Source organism: Apostichopus japonicus, chromosome 11 (genome assembly GCF_037975245.1).
Source record: "Apostichopus japonicus isolate 1M-3 chromosome 11, ASM3797524v1, whole genome shotgun sequence".
Classification (NCBI taxonomy): domain Eukaryota; kingdom Metazoa; phylum Echinodermata; class Holothuroidea; order Aspidochirotida; family Stichopodidae; genus Apostichopus; species Apostichopus japonicus.
In genome coordinates this window covers 10,385,580-10,404,446 of record NC_092571.1, presented here as the reverse complement: position 1 = coordinate 10,404,446, position 18,867 = coordinate 10,385,580, and the positions used below count along the sequence as shown (strand labels likewise).

General features: G+C 37.2%; 1 protein-coding gene across 1 annotated transcript; it reads right to left on the bottom strand.

Annotated features, from left to right (window-relative positions):
- Window positions 1-4: 4 nt before the first annotated feature.
- On the bottom strand, window positions 5-18,803 carry LOC139975735 (7SK snRNA methylphosphate capping enzyme-like). The gene is made up of 4 exons (XM_071983848.1): window positions 16,937-18,803; window positions 12,004-12,222; window positions 6,796-6,919; window positions 5-5,809 (listed from the first exon to the last, which is right to left on the bottom strand). Exons 1-4 carry the CDS (start codon window positions 18,323-18,325, stop codon window positions 5,601-5,603), a joined length of 1,941 nt encoding a protein of 646 aa, XP_071839949.1. The 5' UTR covers window positions 18,326-18,803; the 3' UTR covers window positions 5-5,600.
- Window positions 18,804-18,867: the final 64 nt, after the last annotated feature.

Below are 18,867 nucleotides of genomic sequence, written 5' to 3'. Positions count from 1 at the left end.
CACATAAGATTCTGAAATTTATTGATTAAAATTGGAAAATTACATTGAGTAAGAACTTGTGATGTCATACACAAAACCACTTTTTTTCAGTGACTAAATCAGGACCCAACACCTGCAACTGAAATCGATATTTAATTTTTTATGAAGTCACTTGGTCACACCTCACTAAAACAAAAAGACATCCCTTCCCAAAGTTAGATTTTTTTTTTTCCATGGTTATCTAATCATTTCACTTTTGGTTGAAAAAACAACAAAAACAACTGTTGGTGTAGTCCTTGTATAACATTCCAGAATATTGCACTAATAAAAATAAACTGCAATATTATTATCTCAACAATGGAACAAGGTTTTAAGGTCTGATTTAGATCAATGTGCTACTCTGTATTATAAATTTTGTTTTTAAATGTCAAAACTTTGTTATTATCCCTCTCAATGCTTGTAGTACAGCTCAATGATGGTACTACTGGGTACGTCATAGCAATTCTCAAAGAGAATGCAAACCACTGAAGTGATAGTAGTTTGCCTAGAGTAAACATTTAAGAGTCAGATGCATGGTACAAAAACATCAAATTACAATAATAAGTCCCAATTTCAATTTGATTCAAATCGGAACGCTTAGTACATCAGCTGCATTTTTGTCAATATGGGCAACCGTAGTTTAATACCAATAACAAACACTGCTTGGTATTGCTGCAGTAGAAAAGTTAAACACCACTTCAGAAATTCATGCCATGTTTACCAAAGGTATCCAGAGCTGATCAAAATCTGACAGTATTTAATAAAAGTTAGATATCTTCCTGATATTGCCACACAAAGGTAGCCACAGTTCCTATTTTAATTTACTGTTCCATCCAATTCACTTTTTGCTACAATGGTAATAATCACATCCAGCCCCAGTGAACACCAACAAATGTTTCGCCCTCATCTGAAATGAATATCGAGATGCAAAGCTGATAAGCTGCCCAGGAAATATGACATGGAAAAGCTCCGCTTATTCATAGCAAATTGCTGCCTCAAAAAACAAAATTAAAGTTAATAAGCTGCCCAGGAAAGGGATTATCACATGGCAAAGCTACGCTTATTCAAAGCAAATTGCTGCTTCATCAAACCAAAAGTTAAGTTAATAAGCTGCCCAGCAAAGGGATTATCACAAGGCACAGCTTCGCTTATTCAAAGAAAATTGGTTGCTTTAACAAACCAAATTTTAAAGCAGCATCAATATTTTCTTGCCAATGAAATTTCCCAGAGAGCAGAGAGAATTCACAATATGTACAAATCTTCTGCTCGGTTAAAAAGACCCCTTGCTAGCTAACATTACGTAGTTGTACACATTTTGTATCATGGACTGATTTCTTGCATTATTATAGCAGACACTATTTGTGATATTTGATTACATCAGGATTTAGGAAAAAAGCTTTTCATATTTGAAAGAGGCGCATTTCTTGCAGACAACTATTAAATAAACAAAATACCCCTTTAGGAAATGCTTTAAATATTTCAGCCAACATCAGCAAGAGTATCCAATGAAAAAATAAACACTAGCACTTGTTTTTCCGTTATGTTGCAATACATCCGTTAATATGAATAATTGGTCAATTGTATCTTTGTTAGAGATTTTTAAGATGTTTTTAATGTGAAATGTAAACAGACATGATGTTCCACATTTTATTAATGTTCAAAATGAAAATATGTCATCTCTTTGCTTGTGTTAGACAATTTTGTACTTTATTTAGCAGACTAACTACCGCCTATTTGAAAAAATATCGGGAGAAAGTTTCCTTCTTCCAAAACAAGAAGAATGTATTCACTACTGTAGGTTTGCTTTGTGATTAATTTATCCATCCATTTTTGTATTAGTGTAAGTGACACCAGGGGGTAGGAGCCGGGGGGGGGGCATGCCCCCCTCCCTCACTATTTTTCCAAGATAGCAAATGTGCCCTTCTGCCAAGTAAAATGTGCCCCTTTGATGAAGAACTGTCTTTTGGGTATCTTAAGCCTTTGTTAATTTTAATATTTTATTTTAATTATTCACGTACACCATAATGGTATTGATAGCATACTAACACATCATAAATATATTTGAGTGATATTGCCGGTGTGTATCGGTTTATAGCATAACGAATGGTGGTTGTGGAATGAGAAAGTGCAACCTCTGATGTTGTGAACCCCCCCCCTACTTTTTGGAAGCTTCCTACCCCCCTGAGTGACACAATAAGTCATCTTGCGTTTGACTTGTAAATAATGCAATGATGCTTCAAGTTAAAATGGATTGTGAAACTGCACCTTTTACAAAGTTAAGAGTATCACAGACAGACAGTTTTACGCACATGGTTTCAATGTACACAGACATCACGGTGTGATATACTAAAGAATTAAGCTGAGAGTGGGAATACAGCAATTTCAGCGGAGACATTTGAATCATCGACTTATACTGAGAGGAAACTTGATAAACCTGAAACATCTTTTCCCATCTTCTGTTTGGCTTCAGAGTAAAATACCAATATGAATGAATGATAAGACAAAAAGCACTCACTACCCCACCCCACTCTTACATTCAAAGTCAACTTTAATGTCCTCATAGAATCATGCATTGTAAATCAGAAGCTGAATAAACAATGTAACCATTTGTTGTATTGATGTGCCATAGAACATTATATGCTGCCCTCTCTTCCTAATTCCCTCGAGTTTCGCCTTTCTGCTCCCTAAAGGTTAGTTGATAAAAGACATAAAGTGTTTGTAAAGCATCCCTAATGCCCTTTCGATAGAACAACGTAAAAGCACAACTTGGTATATCATTCAACTTACATTTTAGTTTAGAGTCAATTAAAATCAGGCATCACATGCAACCCAAACTGACAGCAATTACACAATACCGCATGAAAATGAGATATGCAATTCTACTTTTTTAACAGAGACAACATGGTAACTGTAGTTGGTACTAGGCAACAAACAACAATTGAGTTATGTAACTTGCACAATTCTGAAGTTTCTTCTCTTGGTAATTTTAGCAATTCACAAAGGTGATACAAATACTGGGATATCAGAGATTAACAATGAAGTGTAAATTCTTTCAATTTCTGCAGTGAGGCAATCAGAGCTACATGTTGATTGAAATCCATGCAACTTTCCATTTTCAAGAATAGTTATGCTTTTCTACGATAGTATCATTTTTTAATTATCAATTTTGCAAATGGTTTCTTTATGGAAAAAATCTAACCCTTTAGGATGAAAAAATTTGCATAATCTATCAATCAACAAACATTCTTCTTTAGAATCATTGTTTGTTCATGAAATGCCTGGTGGAATTATGAACATAACTACAAATGTGATATGACCAACAGTGTTATATTTTAGTGGTATATAACCATATAAAGAATATTTCATCCATCATATGGTTATCACGGACAAAACCTCGCCAAATCTTCATCATGACTGAACATAAATTCATCCCACGTGTGCTCCTGAGATTGTGGAATGTATGGTTTAAATATGCACAAGGGACAAAAACAAAACATCTCCTTCAATCGGTGGTTTTGTTATACAAAATAATATGCCTTCCAAGTAGCATCAGGAATGAGACTTTACAGGTAATTACTATTTCCATTAATTAAATGATATTCTCATTAAACAAACAAGACCATACGCTATGGCACATTTGTTTCATCCTAAATAATAAAATAAATAAAATCTTGGTAAAATGAAAAGCAGGGACGGCATCTAATATCGTACCTGATCAATAGTCTTCATAAGCACCTGTAGTCAAACATGGCAGAGAATTGCTTTAGTACCAAGCAAGCTAAAAACATCACTAACATGTGGTGGCAGTAGTCACGTCTTTGATTCGCTACTCAAGTCATACATATAGTTGACCTATGACCCTACTTGTTGTCTATTTGTCTGTTTAAAGGTCATTCTGGACAAGTGCATGTACAAGGTGCTACTCTATGCATGTATTATGTGGGGGTTTTTTAATTCTAATTTGAATGTCAACATGAGATATATCTGTTATATAATATGCTTTTAAAGAAAGTGACCTTTCAGCTTGGGGTTTTATGTATAATGTCAGCTGCGATTGTTTTCTTTATTGTTCCATGTTCTAATTTACAAAGTTTAATAATTTGATATGTATCTTTTGGTTTGTGTAGCATGTCGACCATCTTGTGAAGCATTTTGGCTATACCACAAATTATCCCTTGCTCTCTTTATTCAGGGCTGAATTTTAAATATGGTTCCACATCAATTCTGATAAATTATCATCAATCATGAGATATCTTCACTCAGCAGCCACCAAAGGGGACCACTGTTCAGTTAAGGGGACCGTAACACACTTTCACTGTTCGGTTAAGGGGACCGTAGCATGCTATCACTGTTCGGTTAAGGGGACCGTAACACGCTATCACTGTTCGGTTAAGGGGACCGTAACACGCTATCACTGTTCGGTTAAGGGGACCGTAACACACTATCACTGTTCGGTTAAGGGGACCGTAACACACTATCACTGTTCGGGGGACTGTTACACACTATCACTGTTCGGAGGACTGTAACACACTATCACTGTTCGGGAGACTGTAACACACTATCACTGTTCGGTTAAGGGAACCGTAACACAATCAAATCAAAGCAGTGTAGAACAATCTTTCTGTAATGCCACAGTAAATATACAAATGATAATCATTGTGTGAAATTGAAATTAAATGGCCAGATTCCACCTTTTATTGTGCGATATGAAGCCCTTTTAGGGTCAAGCATCTCAGCAATGCAGAAGCAACTTAACAACTACCATTATTATTGCAGGATTCTTGATCAGACAATAAGCATATTAGATGTAATTGTTGAGATTCTAATTCTTGTAGGCTTCCTCTGCCATATGGAACTTGTTTTAAGTCTATAACTTCTCAGTGATGAAAATAAAGTCCTCATTCAAATATCAGAAACGTTAACTTGAACTGATAGCCCAAAATATACTGTTGCAGACACCCCTGACTGTAAGTAGATGACTGTGACAATCAAACCCACAGAGAATATATAGGTAAACTATCATGCAACTCATCAGTGAGTATGAAACAGAAATATTTCCACATACTGTAACCCAAAACCAAGAAGAAACAAGTGGTATCACAAGCACAAAGTTATACACTTTTTAAAAGGGAGCATTCATGCTAAATGGAACAATCTCATTGAATGCTTACACATACAAACGTAAATTTTCAGTCCCTTTGCTACAATGATTGTATAACTTTAATGGAAGGACTCACTCTCAATGCTTTGCTTCCCACTACCTTGTATTGTTTTGTTTACTTGTTTATTTGTTTGTTTGCTTTGGCATTTATTGCTCTTTATTTCACTGAGACTGTTCTACCTCAGATTTCCATTAAGTCTAAGTGTTCTCCAACATACGGTCTCACTTTGATCACACATATCATGTCTAGAACAATTCTGATTTTAACTTTAGTTTCTTTCTAAGTTTCTTCACTTATTTAACGAGTAAGTCCTCACACTGTATTTACCACCGGTGACTTCTTACTGGCTGAGTTCTACTGGCAGTGTTAACATACAGCAAAGTGAATGGGTTTTAGATGCCTGACTGTGAATCAATCTTGTCACAGATTGGTTTTGTCCTCTTTAGGTCGGTCTTTCCATTTTGTAGCTTCCTTATGTTCTAGACAGTGTAAGCTAGCTGGAGGGTTACTACTTTCCAAGGAAGATTGGCTTGAGGAGTCCTTATGATTTAACTCTATACTCTGAGCAATCTGAGCATCTGCTGGTCTTCGGTTCAGCTTCTTAAACAGTAACAGCTGTCTCCTAAAGCCTGCAAGAAAAATAAAGTTAACATAAAGGGTCGACATGTCTAAATAGCAAGTACGAGATGTACCACATAATTCATAACAATTCATATCATATTCATAATTCATATCAATAACAGCATAAAACTTTTAAGGAAGAATATCAGAAATTTATATGTACCACAAGGATAAGTAATGCAATAATAACAACATGCTTCCTGTCGCTGATATCTATTACAACATTGCTTTGGCGTGAGTTTCTACATAGTGAATATTACTTTATATTATCACTTTGAAGGATGATGGAACAGTAAATCACATTAACTGCTCTCAATGCCCTGAGAATGAAGATTTCCCCAACATTTATCCTCCAGTCTGTAACCTTGCTACAACAAAGGATTGTGCAATGTCATCAATTTCAACAAAGCATAACTTAAAAGTTTGATAGTAGATAGTAAGGTTATGCTGTGCGGTGACTGACGTGAGGTCGATTGAACATAGAGTCAACTCTTGGATAATAGAGGTACGTGAGCGTTAGCATTTAGCATGGATGAACTGAGCGCTGGTTTGTTTCACCCTTTCACTCCTTACAAGCCTTTACCTATTTTGTTTGTGAAGATCAGCTCTCATCATTCAGCTGACACTGGTGTGTGTACCATGAAAATGATCAGTACATTTTATCAGCATTCAGCAAAGTTTGAAATACTACGTCTATTAGATCTTCCGTGTAGATTTTGAAAATTCAAGATGTTTTTTTAATAACTGCACCAACTCATTTGAGGACGACATCCAAATACCGGCCTGTATTCTTTTGGCAATATTTTGAACAACAACCTAGGACAACATACTACAATTCGATGTAGTATTAACATTTACCAAACTGGACTCTTGCCAGTCACAAAGAAGGTCAGATTAAAGAAAGAGATATAAACGTTCAAAGCTCCAATTGAGGGATTAAACCCGCCTTCTCTGCCCTATAAAGACAAAACCATTTACAACAGTAATTTGATACCTTTTGACTGGTTCACTGGTGTCCCAATTACTTCACAAGTGGAGAAACCAACATCTTTGAGAAGAAACCGCTTGAAGTCGTGGGGCTTGAATTCGATCTTGTAAAAGTTTCTGTAGGTGGTTTCCTGAAAGCAGAAGAAGAATTGTGTAATGAAGCGAGATGCACTTGACTGGGACTCACCACAGAGGAAGGATACATTGACAATCCCTGTTAACTGTTTGTATTGACTAGTTTTAATGATACGATGTATCAGCCTATTTTTTTCACTTGACCGAACACACCACTGAAGAAGGATACATTGACAATCCCTGTTAACTGTTTGTATTGACTAGTTTTAATGATACGACCTATCAACCTATTTTTTTCACTTGACCGAACTCACCAGGGGAAGGATGCATTGACAATCCCTGTAAACTGTTTGTACTGACTAGTTTTAATAATACGACCTATCAGCCTATATTTATCCCTTGACCGAACACACCACAGAGAAAGGATACATTGACAATCACTGTTAACTCTTTGTATTGACTAGTTTTAATAATACAACCTATCAGCTTATATCACTTGACCGAACACACCACAGAGAAAGGATACATTGACAATCCATGTTAAGTGTTTTTATTGACTAGTTTTAATGATACTGTACAACCTATCAGCCTATATCACTTGACTGAACACGCCACATAGTAAGGAAACATTGACAATCACTGTTAATTGTTTGTATTGACTAGTTTTAATAATACGACCTATCAGCATATCACTTGACTGACTTCAGTAAAAGCAGCTCCATTCACCAGACTGAACAGAAATTACTAGTATAGTTCAGCTTGTTTGCTGCAAGTTTATGGATTCCCATTGGCAACCTTTAAAGCCAGCTGTTAATTCTCTGCCTGCCACAAAGAAAGTATCTCCATCTTTTCACAAAGACAAAACAACAAATTATAGTAGAGTATGAAAGTGTCATTTAGCGCCACAAACAATCCAGGCAAATATATCACATTTCTAATACATTATAATCAAAGGTAAAGTTGATCCATTATCCTATTATGCAACAAACAAAGTCTTCTGGGACTGAGTGGGAATATTGCTAATTCTGATAATATTCACCATTAGAACTTAAAATTAGAAACAGACAAGATACTACACAACAGAAGCAGCTAATAAAAAACAGTGGCAAACATGACAGATTCACTGAGATCTAACAAGTTGTTGCAAAGGTGGAGAAACAAAAGCTTGAAACAGATCGTTATCTATCTTGATGAATTACTGTAGATACTCAGCCAAACCTGCAATTTGCCCTTAGGGACAGGTATCATAGCTAAAATAAATTAACAAACAACTAAATCTACAAGGTCTTGCAAACTCTTGCAAACTCAGTTTGTTCCTTAAATAGTCTGGACACAGATATTTTCACTTTTTCAACCATTTGGTGATCTACTGTATATGGACATGCTCCAAACCTCAAAAATTCCACACTGTTTGATTAATGATCTTAGCTATAACATTGAGCTGTTAGTCCATGTACGAAGGGGTCATGGTTGTTAGTTTAGCACAATGACACAACTACCTACAAATCATAACCTTATTCAGGTTTGTCACAAAACTGGCAGCAAATGCATTATGTTGACTACTGTACATAACGACAGTGCTCACTGCTCACTGTACTGTTTTCAGGCACACTCATATTCAACTGGATTTACACTCGCCCCTGTCCGGTCCCCTATCCCCTCCCCTTCCCCACCCTGATGCTACTGTATCTTGTAATTTTACATTTCTTGTGATTTTGTAATTATGTTTGTTTTCTCGGCTTCTATAGGCTTTAATTTAAAATGCAGAATACCTTCAATGAAAACTTGCTAACTGCTTTACACATACAGTACTCTGATCACATTCTTGAGTTTAATTCTTACTCCTTTGCACAATTGTCCTCCCAACAGGTTCACATTAGTCTTTAGCTGATGTTTTACAGAAAAGGTTACAATATTTTCTTGTTTGATTTGATTTGATCTCCCATATTTGTAATTTTTGATGAAGTAAATATTTAAGTAGTCAAACCTAATATGCATGGATGTACTGTAGACCTACTATAACAAGTTTCCTAGATAAAATTTGTTATCGTTGGCTCAAATCGTCCATTGCAAGACTGTACATACAAGTATATCTACAGGCATTTTCTTTAGGTTTTTCAGCATTTGGCACAGCCATTCATAATTTCATACCATGCAGCATCATGTTAAGTATTACTTATTGTATTTAAACCAGGTACTATGGTAAGAAATAAACTATTCCTCTCCCACTTCACCAACTCAGTACCTTTGGGGGTATTTCAACATAACAAATGTACACATTGAATCTCAAGGTCTGAGAAAATTCACAATGTAACAAGAAAAGACATATATTTTGTAGTATCATATTGAGAAACTGAAAGACTTTGAACTCTAGTTGGCCTATCCAGGGTACTAACATGTTAGGTTCAACAATTTGACCCAATGATCTCCACAGACCTCCCATACAAAGCTTTCCACATGGTGCACCAGAATTGCCCCAAGGTGGCATACTCCTATTAGAGTCTATATCCATCCGCTCGATTGTTCTCCTTCAGGAAAAGTGCCAAAGAGCAGCAGGAGAACATCTTTTTTGACCTGTTATCAATCCTGATCTATTTTTTTATGGCGTGCATGTTAAAGAGCATGAATGGAAGTACATGTGGTGAGAAAATTGGGTCAATTGAGGCAATTTTAGACCCCTTTAGGCCTCCCAGGAGCAGCGTAGGAAAATTGTTTACTACTGAGTGAAGAGGTTTGTTTACAAGTGACGAAAACTTCCAGCTCGGATAGCAACAAATCTGCGCGGTCATGGTATGGAAAATTGATGGTGCCATGAAAGGCCAACTTGTCAGCTATCCGGTGATGGGTGCGTTTAGCTAGTGAAAACTTCTATCTAGACTTAGAGACCACATTACTTTTGTGATTTAGTGTGTAAGTCAATGGGGCTTTAAATGGGCGTATGCTACCTTAAACTTCACTATACCTAAACAACTTTTGTTTTTCTATCTGTGCCCTCATCTGTCTAAGTTGTGAGGGTAGTCTTTGCACTATTCAGGACTGCCTTTCTTACCCTTCCAGGAATAATGCCTCAGTTATATAAGCAATTCATTGCCCTAGGCCACAGCATACATTAGATGTGGTCCTGATTCCTGAGTTTGTTTCATCTTGTACCAAGTATAACAATAGACTGATTCACATTAACCCCCATGGTGATGAACTTATGACCTCACAATCACATAGAGATTCCAATTATAACTAGATATGGTCTTAACTGGTTAGTTTACTAAGTCACAGCACCCACAAAAGTAGCAATAAAATAAGTTTATATTACTATAAAGCCCTCTTAGAAGATTAAGTCACAATCCACCTGATTCTCAATTGTCAAAGGATTATATAAACAGTGAATGTGTACATACATTTCTCAGAAACGCTAGAAAAAAATATGTACAAAATTTGAACTTGCTACAGTTAGCTCATATCATAAACACAGTTTGTGTGCACCCAAGTAATTTAATTTTCATGCTAATTAACCATTAAACCATACACATTTTTTCAGTCAAAATAAATCAGCTACTCCTACTGGTGAAAGGTCTTGTTCTTGTGCAAAGTTTGATTTATGTATTACTTCCTTTCCTTAGTATAAATCTTCCCATGGAGTCTTCTCCTCACAATACAGTGACAAGACTCAGAGCAGTCACTGTTTGTTACCATGGTACCTTTATGTTACCTAATTTTATCCCAATCTTCTTAGAGCCCTGTTGTTCTTTCCAAATGTTAAGTGCACCCTTGTACTTCTACGTACAGTCAAATAATGTACGAAATATTATGAAGGGTGCCAAATTTTGTCTTGGATTCAATCATGTTCACTCATTCCCATTATGTTGAACTAGTTTTATCAGTGGAAACTAACCAACATTTAGCACCTATTCTAATGACATTGTCTTCATTGTGGAGTGTCCACGTAATTGGTATGGAATTTTTGACCAGACAAATCTCATTTGCAGAGCAGTGCAATGGCAATGTTTGACACTCAAGTTTTTTTCAAACTAGTTCAACACATTGTGCTTGATTTTTCACTGGTTAAACAGATGTTACTTATGCAGTTCATTTTTCAACATAAGTAGGGGCGGATGCAGGATTTGTGACAGGGGGGGGTCTGACTGGTCCAGCCGCGCCTGAACGTAAGACTTTCTAAGCGGAGCGCCACCATCGGTTGGCGCGGAGCGTACCAGAAAATTTTTGGCTTTACAAACCCCCCAGATGGCCGGAAACGTCACTTCCCGAGTATTCTAAGCTGCATGTACCTAGCCTGAAAATATGGATCTCATGTCTGCAATTTCTCAATTGATGAGAAAAAAACAATCTATGAAATATGGTAATACATATCTGATGAGTTGAGATGATACAAAAATCATAATGCCTTTAGCCCCCATTCCCCCTCCCGTTCCGTCACCACTGTTTGATGCAGGGCCGGATCCAGGATTCTGGAAAGGTGAGGGGTTTGGCCTCCAGTGATCCTAGGGTCTAAGGGGAGTGGGATTCCCTCTATCCATTGTGAAATTCTCGAACACCACCTCAATTTTGAAACTTTTCGGTCTGAAAATTGAGAATTTTAGGCATTTTTGGCACGTGTAGCACGCATGCACACTATAGTTCATTTGACGGAAAAGACACACCTGGCTGACTTGTAAGGATAACCGCCCTTCTGACGTCCTACATGTTTAAAATTGGCATTTAATGAAATTATTTTTTTCTCTCTCTTTTTTTTTCTCCTTTTTTTTTTTTTTTTTTGGCCAAGAGCAGGGGGGTCCGGACCCCCTGGACCCCCCCTCTGGATCCGCGCCTGATAAGGTGATGTCTAGCACTTAGTTACAATGACGGTGAAAGTTAAAAACACAATCACTTCAGCAGCAGTGTCTGACAGTACAGTACACTGCTAAGCATGTTATGTGTTTTAATGTTACTTTGCTACAGTATTTATAGACTTATTTTCTCAAATGACCATTGCCTTTCAATAACCCTTCTTTTAAGTCATCCCTGAACCACACACACCCTCTCATCTCTCATCCCCCACCCTCCCTCCCCCCCCACCATCCCCACCCCCACAACACTACCAATCCCCTGTAGCAGCCTTCCAAGTGCAATGAGAGAGGAGACTTACTGTCATTTTCTTCTTCTTTGCATATGAAGGCCAAGCCTGTGGTTCCAGTATGAATACACCTCCTGGTTTCAGGGCTAGAAATATACGACGGAAAAAACGTTTCAAGCCATCATCACCCCAGTTCAGGTGGATCCACTTTGTGATGCTGAGACACAGTATTGTCTCATACTCTTCCTTCTGAGTTTTCAGAAGCTCGTCTTTGCTAAGAACAAAGTTACCCTGCAGAGAAAAAAAAGGGGCAAACATTTCAGAATACACTGCTTCTCTTAAAAGTTGACACCAGTAGCTTCTAGTACAGTACATGTACAGAAAAAAGTACAATAGTACCAGGAACATCAAAATAAATTTTGTACTACAGTATCAATTGGTGAAAGTTCGTATGCCACCAAGTGATCAGATATCAAAAGACAGACTAGTATTAAGCTTGTCCTTTTCAGGATTACACCGTGCCAAGTCCATCTGGCGATAACACATCGAGGGTACCACGTGGCTCTTTTATATTACATTTTTAATTGATAAAAGAGAGACATAATCTAAGCTCATGATGATAAATGAAGTTGTCATAGTTTGTATGACAAGTGAACTTGAATCAAACCGGGACATCATTGTTGCACAATGACAATAAAATATTCTGCCTTCCTTCCTTTATCACCTTGTTGCTATGACCTAAGATGATGGGATGGGGCTTTCAACTTACCAAAATACCAGTAAATGTGTGTGTATATATTATTCATATAAGGCATAAAGTGCTCACATATGTGACATCACAACTCTTTGCTTCAAGCTCACATTGGGTATGCCTCTGCCCTCTGGTCTATCTTTTGAAATTTGTCAACTGTCAGATCTTACAGTATTTGAAAATATCATGACCATTTAAACAGCAGAATGTTCACAATGTACCTGCATTAATCAGCATTACTTGCAATGTACTTAAAATGCTATTATATTCTTTATTTATGACAACTTTTCAGCAAGATGTTATGCATCTTGTAAATTGTCTAATAATCAGTTGATTATATAACCATTTCTTTCCACTAAATATTCAATGGAGTGAGAAGAAGTGACCATAACAATAATTTGTTATTTACCAGAGTGTGGAAACTATAACTTATAGTACCTCTCACAATCTTAAACACTAAGTCCCTGACAACTTCTTTTCAGTGATTTTAGTGACTTTTGGTACAATTTTGACCTCCAACGAACATTAACCGTATTATTTTACTTTTGGGGAAAACTGAGTCAAATACAGGATAGCCTTTCTTGTGAGCTCATGTTAACAAGCTAGTGCATCTCACCACGGAATACCTATAACTCATATGACCTTTGACTTGTTTGAATAGTTTCCCATATATTATGAGTGAGATCCATCCAATTTTCTGTTCTTGAAATCTATAAATCTGTTGACAAGGTTTCCTTATTTTGACCTATGTTGACCCTTACACGAGTTCCATCAGAAGCACATGTAGCTGGTATGTATACTCAATATGGGGTACATATTTACATATCCACCAATATTTGGCTATGATCTTTCCTTGACATACCTTGTTCACAAGGTTTTACAATAATACCTATTACAGGACATGACCTTTCATTTCCACCCTTTATGGAGCAGGATCCTTTCAAATGTATTCATGCATGAACTGTATTTTGGAATTAAATCAATAATCTTTACAGAGAGATTATATTTACAACCTTTGAACTGGATGGAAGGAAAAGCATAATTTTTTGGCCTGCATCAGCCTCAAAAATAGAACATTGTTTCCACTGAACAGAAAGTTGTTGTGTAATAGATTTATAATTCCCTACTATATATATATATATATAGATTTACTCCAGCAAACTGAGCAAAGTGCATGTAAGACATGCACCGAGCACATTAACCAACGGTATCTAAAAACTTTGCCTTACCAAATACATAACTCATTAAGAATTGACTTTTTAACATCCTCCGTAACCACATTACCACATAATAGTAGGTGGCAAATGGCTCACAGAGATTACAAGAACATCAACAAACATTTAAAATAATGTGTCAATAATCAATATTGCCTCTTGAAGTGACCTTACAATGGAACTTCAGTGACCTGTAAGTAGATTTTTAGACACAAACTTCATAATGATCCCAGAGTATTAAAGGGTGTGAAGACTCGCGCAAAAAGAAACGTCTAACGAAATGCCGGTAATCTGACCTAGTATCGATTGAGGTGTAACAGAAGTGTTAGACACCACCATCCCAGAAAATACACACACAGCTTGCTACCGTCGGTAATTAGACACTAGTGTGCAGTCAGTACATACAGCTGCCGTCAATACCCACAGCACAGTGTATAAACTATACAGCGATGGACATCTCAGGTCCAGCTAAAGATAACAAGGTATCACGTTTCATTACTGTCTGCATTTTGTAGCGACACGAACAAAACGTTACTTGCAAGCAACAGGAAGTTAACTTTTTCAGATGGCGGCACCCGGTTTGGGGCGAGTCTTCAATGCCTTTAACATGCTAATGGATTCATAGTCTCAATGTTGCAGTTCATCCCCTACACCAATGTAAGTAACTTTGTACTACAATGGCCAGAGCACGTAGAAAATACTGTAATTACAGAGTTGATGACAAATACCCTGCAAACCTTTCTATACCATTTCCTGAAACAATTTTAGACACTTCCGTTCAGTTTGAATACATCTTTAGCTAAGTATAAGTCAAGCGCAGGCCATATAGTTACATTAACCTTATAACCAGCCCAGTCTGATGTCAAAATCAAAGACAGTGCTACATATCAAACTGTCACATCATCATAATAAGGAAACTGGATATAGTGTCAATTTGAATGTGCATCAAAATGTTTGAAAATTTGATCATGAGACACTTGTAATATAAGTATTATAGTCTAATGGAAATACTGTAAGGCTATTGATCAGAACGTAAATTATGATTCTTGTGCACTGTCCCAGGTTACAATTATTTTTATTGACTACCAGTACAACTGATACAAGATAATGGTTTAAATACACAACCTCAGCATACAGCCTGAGGAGTATTGAAATAGGGGTTATCCTACTTCTAATATTGAATGCAAGTCACAAGCTTTTTTCATAGCCATGTACAATAATATGATAACTTTCACATAAATCACACTGCAGTTGAGAAATATATTGCATCAGCAACTTGCACCGTACAAATTTAAGCAAATTAATTTTAATATGCTATGTACAGACTAATTTTTAAACTATAAAGATAAATGTGGCCTCAATGGGTAATGTCTACGTCATATGGTGTAGTTTTTTAATAAATCTGTCCACATGGCCAGATCATGAATGATCTCACATTCACAATCCACTGTAAGAGGTCAGTGTTGACAGCCTTCATTGTGATGACAATGAATTGATAAATTAATGTTTGGTATACATAATTAACAATACAGTAGTACATCTGTCATTAAATCTGCCATACACTTAGAAACAATAACATGCAGAACTGTGGTCTGGACAAAACCATTGTTTAATCAAACTATGCCAGAGATGTCTCATCTACACAATGACACTCTCTTTGTCCCAAATTAATACCCGATTTGACGTCTACCAAACATAGAAGGAAAATCTACTGTAACTTTATTAAAAGAGAATTCAATCTAAGTTCAAATAATCACATAACAGACATAAGTTTATCAGCTCTTTACATTATTGTGTTAAAATCTTCAGTACTGTACCTTGCTTCGTGCACAAGTTTGATCAGTTTAGCATGCACATCTAGAACCTTTTGTCTTTTTCAAAATTAGTTACCCAAAAAGCCAATTAGCTGTACTAATGCTTCCTAAAGTACAAAATTATTCAAGAACATTTAATATAACTAACACTGTATTTCCAAGTTTGACTTCCAATGACCTTTGAATGCAGCTAGTAACAACAGAAGCTCACCTTACCTTTACACTGGAATAACTTGAACTTTCAGAATTTTTAGACTTTGACCAAATGCTGATAACTGCAGATGACGCTTGACCTCCCACAAAAACTATAGGTTCAGTGAAATCAATATGGTGGGTCTACATGAATTCATCCAAAGTAAACACTCAGTGTTGTGTTTAAATACACATTTCAGACTCTGATCTCTCATGACCTTGAACCTCAAGATAAACAAAATGGGTTGTTCTTCTGACAAAGGTACATCCACATGCCAGGTATGAAGTTAACCAATGGTTTGTTTTGAAGTTTTCCCCGTTTTACAAGTTTCTCTGAGTTTTACCCTTTGTTTACCTCAAATGGTGACCTCCAATGACCTTCATGGAAAGTGATAAGGTCAGTCTACTTACTAAGCTTTATCCACATATCAAGTTTAAAAATGAAGCACCATGTACTCTTTTGAGTTATATAGTGTTTGCAAGCCAAGGCGACACACCCTCACAAATACTGTACCCACACATATACTGTACCATCTCCATCAGCAAGGAATCAAAAATTATAAAAGATTATGAATGCTCACTCTTCAACAGTAAACCCACAAGTTTACAAACTTGCTAGAAGTTTGGCCATGCTGTAGCATGGCCAACACTTTTTGGACAGCCTACACTTTCAGAGGATTGAAAATCTGCTTAATAAACCAAACATGATTGCACCTAAAGTTCTGTTTCTTCCAAGCCAGGTTTTAGAGGTCCCATGGTGGTCTGAGACTGAGTGTAATAACAGTTTAAGATTGACTCTGTATAAATTTTGCATTTACAGTAGGCCTAAGCAGTGATGTGCAATCAACCTACATGGCAATGCAAGTTTAATACCAAACCTAATACACTGTTTACAATTTTAACACTATCCTCCTACTCGTATTTACCGTTTGAAACTTGGAAAGCTTACAGTATTAGCAAGTCATAGTGACTCCATTTCATAAAATAGCAAGGTATTTGCAGAGAATCTTAAATCACTTCACTGCTGTACTTACACAACGAAACAAAACATTTCCTGGGAAGAGATCTTGGGTCTTTTTTGCAGAGCTGCTGTTTCCTTCTTGTAACTGAGGCACTGTTTGCAATGCTGGTAGAGCACCATAACATTTCTTCATAGAAACTGGGAACTTCCCACCACCAAAGCCACCCTTTGACTTCAACATGTCTTCTAAACACTGACGCACACTTTTCCTGGCTAAGTTAATAAGTTTAGCATCTATATCCATTCCAACAATTTTTGTTGGTTGAAAAGTCTTGGCAACATACAAGGTCACATGACCTGTATTACAGCCAATGTCAAGGCAAGTTTTGCCCTCAAACCAATTTTGTCTGAAGTATGTTAGACGTACATCTTTCTGGTTTGCATTTCTGTATCCGTAGTAACCCACATAATTACCATATTGGTATTGTTCTCCTTTGTCCCTAAACTTGGGGAGTGAGACTTCCTCACTGCATGACCCTCTGGCTTTTTCTGGGCTCTTATGATCATTTTTCTTGTCCTTTGCTTTCACTGGTGCATAAGGCTTTCCCTCCTCATCCGTTAGTAAAACTTTTGAAACAGTCGGTGAAGGATCTGACTTTCGTTTGTGCTTGCGCTTTCTACACGCTTCTGGAATGACAGGTGATACAATTTTATCGACAATAGGATGCTTTGCTTGGTGGGGCCGAACGTCGATCGTTAAAGTCTCTTTCTCCAACGAGTTTCTTTGTACCGACTTGGTATCCTCTTCAAATGATGTATCGTCTGCTGTGGGGTTACGAAAGGAATTGCGCCTCTTTCTCTTGCGAACTACCACTTTTGTGAGACTGGGATTACTTTCATCTGTGTCACTGTTTAACTTCAATGGATCACGCAGATCCTGAGGAACAATAACCGGGTCTGGATCCTTGTTTCTCTCTGGCAATGGGGAAGATATTGGTGTCTGGGCATTGGCAATCTTTGATACTTCTTCATCAACTAAGCTGTTCAAGTTCAATGGGTCTGTGCGGTTCCCGCCTAACAGAAACTTTTTTACAGATCTTACATTGCTTTTTTCTACAGTTTTTCTTCTCTTCTTGGGAATTTTCTTATTATTGTTCTCCACTGAAAGCGAAAGTTTTCGTTTTCCATGAAATGAAGATGATGGAGTTATCCCACCATCTTTCAGCTCTGGTCCAGAGGTATTACTATTATTAGCTGTTTCAACGTTTTCAATTGTTGACAACTCTTTTTGCGAAACTTTTGAACTATTGGAGACACATCCAAAGCCATCCTTTTTGTAGTCTGAAGGCTGGGCAAATATATCAGAGCTTGTCTGCAAATGTACCTTTTCACCCAAAGTTTTTGATGCCAATTTGCAGGCATCTCCTTGATGAGCCTCTCGAATGATTTCAGCTGCCGACATCTTCACTCTTCCATCGGTACCACTACTTCTAGCTCAGCATCCAGGGTCGTGAAGACACACTACCGCTGCAACGAGTGTTCCCATTTTGTTTACAAACACATGAAGATTGCACTGAACTCATTTGCATACAGAGGGCAAGTGGAAGGCAAGTGTAACATGCATGCGCAGTCTCGTTTCGGTTGTAATATGGAGGTTCGTGTCCCCAACTGTAATGCACAATGGAAGACCTCGTTTCACGACCACGACTGCAAAACCTTCCTTTTCCTGACGTTCTGTGAATAAACAGTCAGAATCTCACGATTCCTAGCACCCAAATATCTTTCAGTGTAACTTAGGTTATTTCTATCCTTAACAAGCGGTCTTTAAAGTCTTCTCATCACGACTAACTAGCTTGCGTTCTTCTCTCGAAGGCGACGGTCGAGAATATAACAATGTTGATACGTTCGGCATCAGCCAGCGTACGTATTTAGTGTGGTGAGGTACGTACAGTATATCAGCATGTAGTGCATGCGTAGAACTTGATGACATTGTGTGCATGTGTT